This window comes from Notolepis coatsorum (assembly GCF_963971535.1).
Source record: "Notolepis coatsorum genome assembly, contig: SCAFFOLD_224, whole genome shotgun sequence".
NCBI classification, from domain to species: Eukaryota; Metazoa; Chordata; class Actinopteri; order Aulopiformes; family Paralepididae; genus Notolepis; species Notolepis coatsorum.
Window position 1 is genome coordinate 237,848 of NW_028174698.1, and position 15,973 is coordinate 253,820.

Consider the following 15,973-nt stretch of genomic DNA (forward strand, 5'->3'; position numbering starts at 1 on the left):
AGTATATTATTATATACTTATTGTTATGTGTCTTGTAAGCCCATATGGGCTGGGCATACATCTGTATGTAAGACACGAAAATAAAAAATATCAAATCAAATCAAATCATATGTGTGTAAACACCTAGCCCTACTATATGTGTTAAACACCTAGCCCTACTATATGTGTGTAAACACCTAGCCCTACTATATGTGTGTAAACACCTAGCCCTACTATATGTGTGTGTAAACACCTAGCCCTACTATATGTGTTAAACACCTAGCCCTACTATATGTGTTAAACACCTAGCCCTACTATATGTGTGTAAACACCTAGCCCTGCTATATGTGTTTAAACACCTAGCCCTACTATATGTGTTAAACACCTAGCCCTACTATATGTGTTTTAAACACCTAGCCATACTATATGTGTGTAAACACCTAGCCCTGCTATATGTGTTTTAAACACCTAGCCCTACTATATGTGTTTTAAACACCTAGCCCTACTATATGTGTGTAAACACCTAGCCCTACTATATGTGTTTTAAACACCTAGCCATACTATATGTGTTAAACACCTAGCCCTACTATATGTGTTAAACACCTAGCCATACTATATGTGTGTAAACACCTAGCCCTACTATATGTGTTTAAACACCTAGCCCTACTATATGTGTTTAAACACCTAGCCCTACTATATGTGTTAAACACCTAGCCCTACTATATGTGTTTTAAACACCTAGCCCTACTATATGTGTTAAACACCTAGCCCTACTATATGTGTTAAACACCTAGCCCTACTATATGTGTTTTAAACACCTAGCCCTACTATATGTGTTTTAAACACCTAGCCCTACTATATGTGTTAAACACCTAGCCCTACTATATGTGTTTTAAACACCTAGCCCTACTGTAACTGAGGGGTACAATTCCCTGACTGTATTGATAAGTATGGTATCATTAAACCACTACCGCTTTATGTACTTTAACTACTGGCCATACAGTACACGATATCTAAATATGATGAACACTTTCCACAATGAAATCGGTTCCAGTCAAAGGTAATAATCAAATATTTAATGGAGCAAAAGGTACATAGAATATTTATCTTACATTTATCATTTGAATGCACTTGTAAGGCAAATGAGTACTCGTAGGCAAATCAACACTGAATGTCCAATCTCTGGTTACGCAGGAAGCAAGTATACAACCTGGCTCTTAGGGAATTATATCTATGGTACACCTAATGATATAGCGGGATATACTGGAAGGGGTCCTCCCGGTTGTAAGCCGGTAGGGGGGGTAGGAGAGCCGTCGGTAGTAGACCGTCTGGTCAACGATATCTATGGAGACTTCAAGTACAGAAGACAGTGCAATAGACTCTTGATCCGCAGATGAATACACCTTGGTTCTCTTGTAGGCTGTAGCTCCACAATGAAGAAGAAGCTAGGCGACCTCAGTCTCTCTGAGCGCCGACTCAACTTGACTCCTCTCGGGGGTAAATCCAACACTCACAGGCGTCGGCGATTATCCGCTCCACAAATCACAGTACCAAAGCAAATATATATTCCAGCCGCATAGGGCTCAGCAGTCGTCGGGTAGGTAATCCAGTGTACATGTCCCTCGGTCCTCGCCTAGATCTCCTCGGATGAAAGCGCCATGTGGTCGGCCCAGCCTGGATAAGAATCTAGCTAACACGAGGAAGCGTTGGAGATGCTGGTCACTTTAGAACTCTAACCGCACGATGCACCATACACAATAGACTATTATTAACTTAATAGAAATACGTCGCACTCGACGGTACAGTGCCAAACTCTGACAATTCAGTTATTAATTCGCACGAGGTCTCACTGCTATTCTAAGGCCAAACAGGCCATACTTCACCGCACGTCGTATCGTGGGTGAGGCTTCACGTTCTGTTACTAAGTTGGGAAGAAGGGTAAGGGACTTCTACATTTACTTGCGCCATATTTATATGCACGGTGAACAAATAGTGCCACTCTCATTTCGGTAGCCGTATCCCTGAGCGGAGCCGGGGCTAGTACGGACATGTCTCGTCGGTACCTTTGAACTTGACGCCAGGGGCTGGTCCCCTGGCGCCTGGTCCTTTGTCCAATAAGAGAATGAACTATTATGGGCTATAGTAGGCTAAAGGGATATTCCGTGTATATGTACAAGGAATATACAAGGGATATCAAACGATATACAAATACTATTCAATATATATCCATAAATAAATATATATATTCGGTTTAATCTGATCCTTCGTAACAGCCGCCCCCTAATTAGTCCCACCTAATTAGCTAAGCAGAGACAGATTAACCGCACTGTCCACTACTCAATGTCCGCTGTGAGGGTCAGTCAGTTCACAAAGTCATGGGGTCATGGTCGTCATCGATAGTATCGGGGAGCCTTGGCAGTTCTATTAGCCTCGCCACGGGTCGGGTGTAGGTCCGCCCTTGGACGAGCACTTCAGCTGCTCGGACCTTTCCATCGGCACCGGTGATCACTTTGCTTACGCGGCCAGCCGGCCACATAGCTCGGGGTAGTGACTGGTCGATAATCATGACGACTGTTCCTTCTGTCAAATTGTCTCTCTCTTTCACCCATTTCTGGCGGGTCTGTAGAGACGGTAGGTAGTGGAGTAGGAAGCTGTTCCAAAACTTGTCAGCCAATACTTGACTGTACCTCCACATTCTTCGGCCGTTCGCTTCTTCAGGCCTGTACATTGTCTGGGGTAGCGCGGGGTCCAGCCGCCCCATCAAGAGTGTGTTGGGGGTGACTGGGTCGACATCTGCTACATCACTTGAGACGTAACCGAGGGGCTTTGAGTTCAATACTCCCTCGATCTCCGTGAGGACTGTCATTAAGACTTCTTCCGCCACGGTCTGGGCCCCAAGCATGGCGTACAGGGCTGTCTTTATAGAACGTACTTCTCGTTCCCAAGTTCCACCGAAGTGAGGTGCGTTCGGGGGATTAAACTGGAAGTCAATCTGGGATGGAGCGAGGTGGGTCTTAAGTTCTGGGCCCATAGCTTGGAAGCTCTCTCTCAGCTCTCTTTCTCCGCCTTTGAAGTTTGTCCCGTGATCAGACAATAATGTAGACGGTTTTCCTTTCCGTGATGTGAATCTTCGGAAGGCCATAAGGAATGAGTCTGTGCTCATGGTTGGAAGGAGTTCGATATGTATCGCTCTGGTGGTCATGCATTTGAATACAATACCCCACCGCTTCTCGGTTCCTCTTCCTTTCTTTATATACAGCGGGCCGAAACAGTCCATACCGGTGGAGTGAAAAGGCTTGTCGCCGAGTCGGAGGCGACAGGGAGGTAAGTCAGCCATCCGGGGTATACTGGGTTGGGCTCGCCACTTACGACAGTCTAGACAGGTTCGCTGGAAGCGCCGCACTGCTTCTCTCCCTTGCAGTATCCAATAACGATGTCTGATCTCCGCGAAGACTCTCTCTGCCCCTGCGTGGTGCACATCCTCGTCGTATTTCTTTATGATCAGCTCTGTGACCTTGTGTCGGCTGTTCAAGACTATCGGGTACTTGACGTCATCCGGTAAGTCTGGGGCTCTCCGCAGACGACCACCCACTCTGATGAGACTATGGGCGTCGCTCTCGGGGGCTAGGTGGAGCAGTCTGCTGTCTGATGGGACGGGCTTTGCTCCCTGTAGACAGTCTAGCTCATCGGGGAACGAGTCTCTCTGGGCTCGTTGTAGTAGAAGAAGTTCTGCTTCTTCGTAGTCAGCTGCTGAAATGTCAGTCGTGGGCTGAACCTCTGGGTGGTGCCACAGAAATGTCTTTAGCTGCGCACTCTGTAGGGTGAGGCAATCGTCTATGTCGGGGTCTGTGGAGACGAGTGTGTTCAATCCACAGAACATAGGTTTCTTGTTTTCGGCCTCCTCTTTACTCGCCTCCCGTGGGGTGGGTGTAGGCCACTCCTCTTCGGGGAGCTTGAGAAACTCTGGTCCGTCACTGTAGAGGTTGTGACGGGTGAGGTCATCCAGGGACATTCCCCGGGTGATGACGTCAGCTGGGTTGTGTTTGGTGTCCACATACCTCCAGCTCGCTACTTCTGTTAACTCTTGAATCTCGGTGACTCTGACTCCCACGAAGACCTTGTATCTGCACGAATCAGACCGGATCCATGTGAGTACTGTCGTGGAGTCTGACCACAAGATTGTTCTTTGCACCGGGATGGTGAGTTCACGTTGGATTAACGTGGCGAGCTGCGCTCCTGCTAGGGCTGCGCAGAGCTCTAGACGCGGGATAGATTGTTGCTTTCGTGGGGCTATTCTTGAGCGAGCCAGGATGAAAGCAGTATGTATTTCTCCTCCCTCCTCTCGGGCACGCAAGTAGGCCACCGAACCGTAGGCTACTTCGGAGGCGTCGCTGAATACATGCAGGTCCATCTTGCATGTCTCTGGCCTCACTGTGGGTGGGAAGTAGCTGCGGGGTATGTTAACACCTGGGAGTGAGCGGAGTTCCGTCTCCCACTCTCTCCATGTGGATGCAAGGTGTTCGGGTATGGGATCGTCCCAGCCCTGGTCCTTGTCCCATAGCGCTCTTACAATCATCTTTGCCCTGGTGGTGTAAGGTAGAATACATCCCAACGGGTCATATTGTCTGGCGAGTGTTCTGTATACACTCCGTCTGGTGGTCGGTATTGCCGTCGACCTTCCCTGCTCCTTGGTCAGGGGTTTGTGTCTATAATGGAGCGAGTCTGTTTTGAAGCGCCAGACTAGTCCTAGTGTCATTTCTTGGGCTTCTCCTGGGATGGTCGCCATCCAGGTGTCGCTGCTCGCTGCCTTGTCCTCGGGGGAGAGGCTGCGCAATACTTGCGGGTCGCTGCTGGCCCACTGCCTGAGATCAAAGCCGCCTTTGATCAGGGAGGCGCGGAGCTTGAGTAGAAGAGCCTCGGCTTCTTCTGGCGTCGAGACGCTTTGTAAACAGTTGTCCACGTAGAAACTATTTGTCACACTTTGTCGGACCTCTTCATCTGCTGCTGGGTCCTCTGCGACGTGTTTTTGTAGTGCAAACGTAGCACAGCATGGGCTGCATGTGGTTCGGAAAGGGAGGACTTCCCATTGATAGATGGCCGGGTGCTCATCTCCGATCCTCTCTCTCCATAGGAACCGCAGCAGGGGCTTGTCCTCCTCCACTAGTCTCACCTGCAGGAACATCCCTTTGATGTCGCCGCTGATAGCCACCTTGTCCTGGCGGAAGCGTAGTAGCACGCCTAGTAGAGAGGGGCCGAGTGTTGGGCCGGGCAAGAGCTCTTTATTCAGATTTTGTGATCCGATCTGGTAGCTGCAGTTAAACACAATACGATCCTTGCCGTTGTGGTGGACCTTGTGGTGCGGCACGTACCATGATTCGGTCGTCTGATCGGCCTCTTTAATGTCAATTTTCTTTATGTGTCCCGCTGTGATTAGCTTGTTAATCTCAGCGCGGTACACAGTCTCTTGAGCGGGGTCTTTGGCTAGGCGCCGCTCTGTGTTCAATAGATACCGCTCCGTCGCTTCTTTTGTGGCGTGAAAGGTGGGCATTCCCTCTCGCCTCAGGAGTGGAGTTGCGTATCTCATCACTCCGTTGACTGTGACTCTCTTTGTCCCTTGCTCGAGGAGGGCTATAGCGTAAATATCTTCCTTAGAACGAATGTCTTTCTTTTCGTTCTTAAAGGGCATTGTCTCTAGTGTCCATAGCCTCTCGACATGCTGCAGGAGAGTGGTGTCTTCTTCTGTCACTCTGGAGTGGAGGCAGCTAGTGGCTGCTGTTCGGTTAAGAGACTTGGCGAGGGGGCCTTGTAATGTCCATCCTAGGCGGGTCTCGACTGCTGCAGGACAACCTCTGGGTCCTGTATGGACCCGGTCTATCGGGACTATGAGGTCTGCATGGTCGGAGCCTATCAGCAGGGTCGGGGTGGCACCGTCTATGAGCGGGATAGGTAGTTGACGCAGGTGCACATATTTATCCATCAGCTTGGCGATGGGGTAGGTGTACTGCGATAGTCCTATTTCTTGGCTGGTGAAAGCATTAGTAATCCTATACCGTCTCTCTGGCTGCCCGCTTGCTGCGATAGTGAAGGAGACATTCTCGCCCTTTATCGTCTTTAGATCTCTTCTTATTGTCCGAATCGTCATCTGGTTTTCGCTCCCCCGCAGCCCCAGCTGGGCCGCAGCGGACGCGAGGAGAAGGGTCTTCTCTGACCCGTCATCAAGGACGGCGTAAGTGTCCATGACCTTATCTTGGTAACTCAGTGTTACGCGGACCACCTTTAAGAGCACCTGGGCGCCCCCGCTGCTAGCGGGGTCAATGTACATAACACTTGCCTTTGTGCTGCTGGATGGTGCAGGCTTTCTTCTGTTACTGTCGTGTAGGACATCTAGGTGGGCTCCGTCACACCGACTACACCTCTTCTTTAGGCGGCACTCGGCTGCCATGTGACTGCGCGCACATCGGTAACAGCGCCTGTTGGACTTTATCCAGTGACTCACTTCTTCAGCGGTCATCTTCTTGAACAGGTCACATTGTGACAACCAGTGTTCCTTTTTGCAGTACGGGCACACCATCTTCCACTTCTCTTTCATCGAGGGGGTACTGTGGTTCTTGCTGCTCGGTACTGATTCTGATTGGTGCATGACAGTCACCAATCTTCGGCCATCGTTTGCTCTCCTAGGTCCCTCTCTGGAGCTTGGTGTGCTCCGCACGAACGTATCCAACCGTAGGCTGCTGACTTCTCTCGCCAGGAAGTCGGCTAGGTCTAGGAGGGATGGCTCGGGACCGTTAGGATCAGGGTGGTCTCTTTGCCGCCTGAAGCGCTCCTGTCGGGCGGGCGGCAGCTTCTCTAAAATCCTCTCGACATTCGAGTTTGCGTATAGTTCGTGCATACCCTTTTCTCGTTGCGCCCCCAGCATCCCTACCAGGGATTGTACTTTGATAGACAGGTCGTCTAGTGAGCGATTGTCTGTTGCTGGGGGTAGGCGGTCAATATGCCTTATCTCTTGTATTACGTAATCCCATATACGTCCATATCTTTGGTCTAGTGCTGCTAGAGCCGCGGTGTATGGGGTCGTAGAGGTGGCATAAGCTAGCGCTATGTTGTGCGCTCTGGGCACTTTCAGGTGCTTCAATAGGATAGCATACTTGTGGCGTTCATCAGCTACATCCACCATCATTGTCTCTAAGCACATCCGTAGCTCCGTGTACTGTGCTCGGTTCTCATGCGTGAAGTCTGGAAACGTCGGTGTGCCAATGTAGGACGCCGTGGATGGCTGGCACATCGGTGAGCGTTGGAAGAGAGGCCTCCTAGGCGAGTCTCCTCTTACGCCTCTCGGTGGGCTGGTACCGGCAGGGTACCATGGCCCGCTGGTCCAGGTGCTATTCCTCGGGACTGGTCGTGCGTCATGCTCACCCGTGAATAGAGTCGGGGGTCTGTAGCGCAGAGCCGCGGGGGTATAGCCTGGGCTGTACTGGACCTCCTGGTCCTGTGGAGTAATGTGCTGCTGTCGGGCTTGACTCTCCTCCTCTCCCTCTTCTTCCTCTGTCAGGTCATCTAGATCCTGTAGTCGTCTATTTAGCCTCTCCGCGGTGTACGCCGTTCCTTCCTTGTAGCTGGGTCTCACTGGGACCAGTCTGGGAAGGAGTTCGGAGGGGGGTATAGGCTCTCTCTGGTGGTCGGGCTCAGGGTCGCTTAATCGGTTAGGGGAGGGTGCCCTTGACCCGTGTCTTGACGAGGCCCTGGAACCCCTTGTGGAAGGAGGGGGTGTTGCCCTGGCGATCAGCTGCTCCATTAGCTGCGCTTGTAATCGGTCACGCTCGGCTTCGCGCTTGGTGAGAGCGATGTCGCGCTCTGCTTCTCTTTGGGCACCGGCAGCGGCACGCTGGGTGTCGGCCCGGTCTCTTGCCATATTCTCTTCCGTCTGAAGGCGTCTCATCTCCAGACGTATACGCTCTTCGTCGCTCCGTTGCTGCGCTTGAATGCGTTCTCTTTCCATAGTAGAATGTTCGCGCTCACTAAGCGTCTGTGCTTGGAGCCGATCGCGCTCTGTGGAGGCTGCTAGGCTGGCGAGGAACGCCTGTGCCAGCATCTTGTCCGCCTCGCTGGGGGAAGACGCTGGTTGAGGTGATCCGCTCCTGGCAGTACTCGTTGGGGATGCGTTCTCCTGCGGGGAGTCCTGGAGCTCTATCTCCTCGGCGCTCTCCTCATCTTGTTCCGTGCAGAGTTCCATCTCTGGAGGGTTGTCTTCCTCCCGGAGCTCTCCGGAGACTACTTCTTCGGTCTTGGCGGGGGGTAAAGTCGTGTCAGTTCCCTCCTGGTCCCCACCGTGAGCTTGGTCAGTTACATTAGAACCCACTAGGGCCTCTGTGGTCGGGGTATCCTGGTTGATAGGGTCGGACATAATTTTACTTTCTACTTTTACCGCGTTTACCGTTTGTAGAAGGCTAGGTAGTATACTGGCAGCGTAATCCTCTAAGTACTGAGGTGGCTGCCGTCTACGCTGCGGGCGTTCTACTTTAGGAGGACCGTTTCGTGGAGTGTTCATCATAGGCCATTTCAATATTAATACCACTATATTAATATTACACTAATTACCCTCCGGCTCGAAGGACCAATTGTAACTGAGGGGTACAATTCCCTGACTGTATTGATAAGTATGGTATCATTAAACCACTACCGCTTTATGTACTTTAACTACTGGCCATACAGTACACGATATCTAAATATGATGAACACTTTCCACAATGAAATCGGTTCCAGTCAAAGGTAATAATCAAATATTTAATGGAGCAAAAGGTACATAGAATATTTATCTTACATTTATCATTTGAATGCACTTGTAAGGCAAATGAGTACTCGTAGGCAAATCAACACTGAATGTCCAATCTCTGGTTACGCAGGAAGCAAGTATACAACCTGGCTCTTAGGGAATTATATCTATGGTACACCTAATGATATAGCGGGATATACTGGAAGGGGTCCTCCCGGTTGTAAGCCGGTAGGGGGGGTAGGAGAGCCGTCGGTAGTAGACCGTCTGGTCAACGATATCTATGGAGACTTCAAGTACAGAAGACAGTGCAATAGACTCTTGATCCGCAGATGAATACACCTTGGTTCTCTTGTAGGCTGTAGCTCCACAATGAAGAAGAAGCTAGGCAACCTCAGTCTCTCTGAGCGCCGACTCAACTTGACTCCTCTCGGGGGTAAATCCAACACTCACAGGCGTCGGCGATTATCCGCTCCACAAATCACAGTACCAAAGCAAATATATATTCCAGCCGCATAGGGCTCAGCAGTCGTCGGGTAGGTAATCCAGTGTACATGTCCCTCGGTCCTCGCCTAGATCTCCTCGGATGAAAGCGTCATGTGGTCGGCCCAGCCTGGATAAGAATCTAGCTAACACGAGGAAGCGTTGGAGATGCTGGTCACTTTAGAACTCTAACCGCACAATGCACCATACACAATAGACTATTATTAACTTAATAGAAATACGTTGCACTCGACGGTACAGTGCCAAACTCTGACAATTCAGTTATTAATTCGCACGAGGTCTCACTGCTATTCTAAAGGCCTCTGCATGCTACAGAAACTTCAAAGCAACTGCACCACAACATCGACAAAGCAACGGTGTTGCAGACACTCTACCTTTATGCTTCTGCAAAATCAACGCGCAGCCTATCCCTAGATAGATGACGCTTCCCATTTTCAACCAACCCATTGATAACAGGCAGAAGAATAAGCATAATTTTTACTTCCGGGCGGGGGGTTTCAAAATAAAAGAGCGAGTCTAAAAGCACCGTAAATACGTTTATTTTTTACAATATCTAACGTTACACGAACCTAAACTAATCTAAAGTTAGTTTAGGTTCGTGTTAACGTTAGATAATGTACAAAATAAACGTATTTCCGGTGCTTTTAGTCGTCGCTCTTTTATTTTGAAATCCCCCGACCGGAAGTATTATAGTGTCTGTTGCTAGCAGCTTAACTTTTGTCAGCCGGTTCTGTGCTTCAACGTAACTTCATTAGTTTCCAATGGAGAGGAGAGAAAGACCGGCTCACATGCAGCTCAAACTACCTGTTGGAATAAATTAATTGATTGATGTTTAACTTGTCCCTGTGTGTGTCCAGTCATTTCGACTAGCAAACGTTGTATTTAACATTACCTCAGGATACCATTGTATTTAGTTGGTTAGCTATGTAGCTAATGTGGATAGCATTTTGAATATCACCAATGCTAGCTGGCTGGCTACAGCTTTATTTACTAAATTATGGAGGCTTTTTAATCGTCAAGGTAAGAGAGGATTTGTCATGATCAACTGAAGGCGTATGCTATGAAACAATATGTGCTTGGGTTTTCAGAAAAAGGCCAGTTATGACGCTAATTATTTAGCTAATATTGATAGCATAGCTTGCTGCCTACAACAATGGCGGATGGTATTCCTCGCTGACCATATTATTCTATGACAGCCCCGCCCCCATTCACTACCAACCAATCACTGCTACGCAATACCAACGCAACGGGTCTTTAGATTAGATTTTGGACACAGGTACGCAACGCCCAAGCAACACAGTCTACAAGACTGTCTGCAACAAGCGCGCTGAAATCGCGCCGATGTTGTGTTGAAGTTGCTTTGAATTTGCTGTAGCATGTAGAGGCCTTAAGGCCAAACAGGCCATACTTCACCGCACGTCGTATCGTGGGTGAGGCTTCACGTTCTGTTACTATGTTGGGAAGAAGGGTAAGGGACTTCTACATTTACTTGCGCCATATTTATATGCACGGTGAACAAATAGTGCCACTCTCATTTCGGTAGCCGTATCCCTGAGCGGAGCCGGGGCTAGTACGGACATGTCTCGTCGGTACCTTTGAACTTGACGCCAGGGGCTGGTCCCCTGGCGCCTGGTCCTTTGTCCAATAAGAGAATGAACTATTATGGGCTATAGTAGGCTAAAGGGATATTCCGTGTATATGTACAAGGAATATACAAGGGATATCAAACGATATACAAATACTATTCAATATATATCCATAAATAAATATATATATTCGGTTTAATCTGATCCTTCGTAACACCTACTATATGTGTTTTAAACACCTAGCCCTACTATATGTGTTTAAACACCTAGCCCTACTATATGTGTTTAAACACCTAGCCCTACTATATGTGTTTAAACACCTAGCCCTACTATATGTGTTTAAACACCTAGCCCTACTATATGTGTTTAAACACCTAGCCCTACTATATGTGTTTAAACACCTAGCCCTACTATATGTGTTTAAACACCTAGCCCAACTATATGTGTTTAAACACCTAGCCCTGCTATATGTGTTTAAACACCTAGCCCTACTATATGTGTTTAAACACCTAGCCCTACTATATGTGTTAAACACCTAGCCCTACTATATGTGTTTAAACACCTAGCCCTACTATATGTGTTAAACACCTAGCCCTACTATATGTGTTTAAACACCTAGCCCTACTATATGTGTTTAAACACCTAGCCCTACTATATGTGTTAAACACCTAGCCCTACTATATGTGTTTAAACACCTAGCCCTACTATATGTGTTAAACACCTAGCCCTACTATATGTGTTTAAACACCTAGCCCTACTATATGTGTTTAAACACCTAGCCCTACTATATGTGTTTAAACACCTAGCCCTACTATATGTGTTTAAACACCTAGCCCTACTATATGTGTTAAACACCTAGCCCTACTATATATGTTTAAACACCTAGCCCTACTATATGTGTGTAAACACCTAGCCCTACTATATGTGTGTAAACACCTAGCCCTACTATATGTGTTTAAACACCTAGCCCTACTATATGTGTTTAAACACCTAGCCCTACTATGTGTTTTAAACACCTAGCCCTACTATATGTGTTTAAACACCTAGCCCTACTATATGTGTTTAAACACCTAGCCCTACTATATATGTTTAAACACCTAGCCCTACTATATGTGTGTAAACACCTAGCCCTACTATATGTGTTTAAACACCTAGCCCTACTATATGTGTTTAAACACCTAGCCCTACTATATGTGTTTAAACACCTAGCCCTACTATATGTGTTTAAACACCTAGCCCTACTATATGTGTGTAAACACCTAGCCCTACTATATATGTTTAAACACCTAGCCCTACTATATATGTTTAAACACCAAGCCCTACTATGTGTGTTAAACACCTAGCCCTACTATATGTGTTTAAACACCTAGCCCTACTATATGTGTTTAAACACCTAGCCATACTATGTGTTTTAAACACCTAGCCATACTATGTGTTTTAAACACCTAGCCCTACTATGTGTGTGTAAACACCTAGCCCTACTATATGTGTGTAAACAACTAGCCCTACTATATGTGTTTAAACACCTAGCCCTACTATATGTGTTTAAACACCTAGCCCTACTATATGTGTGTAAACACCTAGCCCTACTATATGTGTGTAAACAACTAGCCCTACTATATGTGTGTAAACACCTAGCCCTACTATATGTGTGTAAACACCTAGCCCTACTATATGTGTGTAAACAACTAGCCCTACTATATGTGTTTTAAACACCTAGCCCTACTATATGTGTGTAAACACCTAGCCCTACTATATATGTTTAAACACCTAGCCCTACTATATGTGTGTAAACACCTAGCCCTACTATATGTGTGTAAACACCTAGCCCTACTATATGTGTTTTAAACACCTAGCCCTACTATATGTGTGTAAACACCTAGCCCTACTATATGTGTTTTAAACACCTAGCCCTACTATATATGTTTAAACACCTAGCCCTACTATATGTGTTTAAACACCTAGCCCTACTATATGTGTTTAAACACCTAGCCCTACTATATGTGTTTAAACACCTAGCCCTGCTATATGTGTTTAAACACCTAGCCCTACTATATGTGTGTAAACACCTAGCCCTACTATATGTGTTTTAAACACCTAGCCCTACTATATATGTTTAAACACCTAGCCCTACGATATGTGTTTAAACACCTAGCCCTACTATATGTGTTTAAACACCTAGCCCTACTATATGTGTTTAAACACCTAGCCCTACTATATGTGTTTAAACACCTAGCCCTACTATATGTGTTTAAACACCTAGCCCTACTATATGTGTTTAAACACCTAGCCCTACTATATGTGTTTAAACACCTAGCCCTACTATATGTGTTTAAACACCTAGCCCTACTATATGTGTTTTAAACACCTAGCCCTACTATATGTGTTTAAACACCTAGCCCTACTATATGTGTTTAAACACCTATCCCTACTATGTGTTTTAAACACCTAGCCCTACTATATGTGTTTAAACACCTAGCCCTACTATATGTGTTTTAAAAACACCTAGCCCTACTATATGTGTTTAAACACCTAGCCCTACTATATGTGTTTTAAACACCTAGCCCTACTATATGTGTGTAAACACCTAGCCCTACTATATGTGTTTTAAAAACACCTAGCCCTACTATATGTGTTTAAACACCTAGCCCTGCTATATGTGTGTAAACACCTAGCCCTACTATATGTGTGTAAACACCTAGCCCTACTATATGTGTGTAAACACCTAGCCCTACTATATGTGTTTAAACACCTAGCCCTACTATATGTGTGTAAACACCTAGCCCTACTATATGTGTGTAAACACCTAGCCCTACTATATGTGTTTAAACACCTAGCCCTACTATATGTTTAAACACCTAGCCCTACTATATGTGTGTAAACACCTAGCCCTACTATATGTGTTTAAACACCTAGCCCTACTATATGTGTTTTAAACCCCTAGCCCTACTATATGTGTTTAAACACCTAGCCCTACTATATGTGTTTTAAACACCTAGCCCTACTATATGTGTGTAAACACCTAGCCCTACTATATGTGTTTAAACACCTAGCCCTACTATATGTGTGTAAACACCTAGCCCTACTATATGTGTTTAAACACCTAGCCCTGCTATATGTGTGTAAACACCTAGCCCTACTATATGTGTGTAAACACCCAGCCATACTATATGTGTTTAAACACCTAGCCCTACTATATGTTTAAACACCTAGCCCTACTATATGTTTAAACACCTAGCCCTACTATATGTGTGTAAACACCTAGCCCTACTATATGTGTTAAACACCTAGCCCTACTATATGTGTTTAAACACCTAGCCCTACTATGTGTGTGTAAACACCTAGCCCTACTATATGTGTTTAAACACCTAGCCCTACTATATGTGTTTAAACACCTAGCCCTACTATATGTGTGTAAACACCTAGCCCTACTATATGTGTTTAAACACCTAGCCCTACTATGTGTGTGTAAACACCTAGCCCTACTATATGTGTTTTAAACCCCTAGCCCTACTATATGTGTGTAAACACCTAGCCCTACTATATGTGTGTAAACACCTAGCCCTACTATATGTGTGTAAACACCTAGCCCTACTATATGTGTGTAAACAGTACACCTAGCCCTACTATGTGTGTGTAAACACCTAGCCCTACTATATGCATGTAAACACCTAGCCCTACTATATGTGTTTTAAACCCCTAGCCTAGCATGTGTTATGGCCTTGTAGTATAGTCACCTCTTCCATCTGTGTAGCTGTGTTGCCCCTGGCTCCCAGCAGCACCATGGCCAGGGCTGAGGAGATGCTAAGTGGAGAATAGAAAACATTGCCCGTCTTGTCCTTTGCATTCAGCTCTTTGAACAAAGCCAGAGAGAAGCAGGCGTTGGCCTCCGACAGTGGGCTTGATGACGCCATTGTGTCTGAAAAATGTAAAAAAGACGTCAGTTGAAATTGCATCTACTTTGTCCCATGATGGTAAATGGACTGCATTTATATAGTGCTTCTATCCAAACTGCTTTACAACTTGCCTCATATTCACCTATTCACTCACACATTCACACACCGACGGCGGAGGCAACCATGCAAGATGCAGGTGCCAACCTGCACATTGGGAGCAGAGGGGTTCAGTGTCTTGCTCAAGGACACATACTCTCCTCTACCTCCTGAGCCACTGCCGCCCCATGTATGTAGGGCTGAGTATCGGAATTCTATATTTTATTGGTATCGATCGAATTGCTTCAATACTATAGTATAGAGTATCGGAAAACACTGTGCCATTCAATACCAAATTTGGACACATAAGTAGTTAATATCATCAGTGTCAGACTGTCAGCGCACCTTTTGTTCCAAAATATGTTCCATTTCTTCTGTTCAACCACAATCCAAAATCATCCAAAAAGTAACAAAGCCTTCGACTGGCTCACACAGCGCATAACTCGTATATTGAAAAAAAAAATGCAAAGGACCGATGGGCTAATATCTAGCTAACATTTTGATGTTTCTCGATCTGCACTGTCCATATTTCTTTTTTATATTCTATTTATTTTTGGGCTTTCTGTATTTTTAACCCATCCCAATTTAGTCGTTATGCCAATTCCCTTCCTGGTTGTTGCACGCACACTGTCGGCCTGGGGAGGGTGTAGAACTACCACATGCCTCCTCCGATGTGGAGTCGCCAGCCGCTTCTTTTCACCCGATAGCGAGGAGTTTCACTGGGGGAACGTAACGCGCGCGGAGGTTTGCGCTATTTCCCCCAGATCCCCTCCCTGCTGAACAGGCACCCCAACCGACCAGTAGGAGTCGCAGTTTACAACGACCAGGACACATACCCCACCGGCTTCCCACCCGCTAACACTGCCAATTGTGTTATAGGGACGACTGACCAAGCCGGAGGTACTGCTGACCGCTGGATTCGATCCTAGAGTATCTGCGGTGGTAGGCAAGTGTTTAGTTAGCTTTTTTTTTCAATGTATTAGGTTAGAGCAGTGGTTCCCAAACTGTGGTGCGCGCACCCCTTGTGGTGCGCGAGCGCCCTCTAGGGGGTGCGTGACATGAAAAGGCTAATGGTGGTAAAAAAAAAATAAAAAAAAAATTACGATAAAATTTCATACAAATCTTAGTCAAACCTTTAGTATTAT

General features: G+C 46.5%; 1 protein-coding gene across 1 annotated transcript in view; it reads right to left on the bottom strand.

Moving 5' to 3' along the window:
• LOC311247495 (uncharacterized protein) overlaps positions 1-15,973 on the bottom strand; it is a 110,991-nt gene that overhangs the window by 55,999 nt on the left and 39,019 nt on the right. Inside the window, exon 10 of the mRNA XM_084338538.1 lies at positions 14,574-14,755. Within this exon, the coding sequence (XP_084194664.1) occupies positions 14,574-14,755 (182 nt within the window). The remainder of the gene's footprint in view (positions 1-14,573; positions 14,756-15,973) is intronic.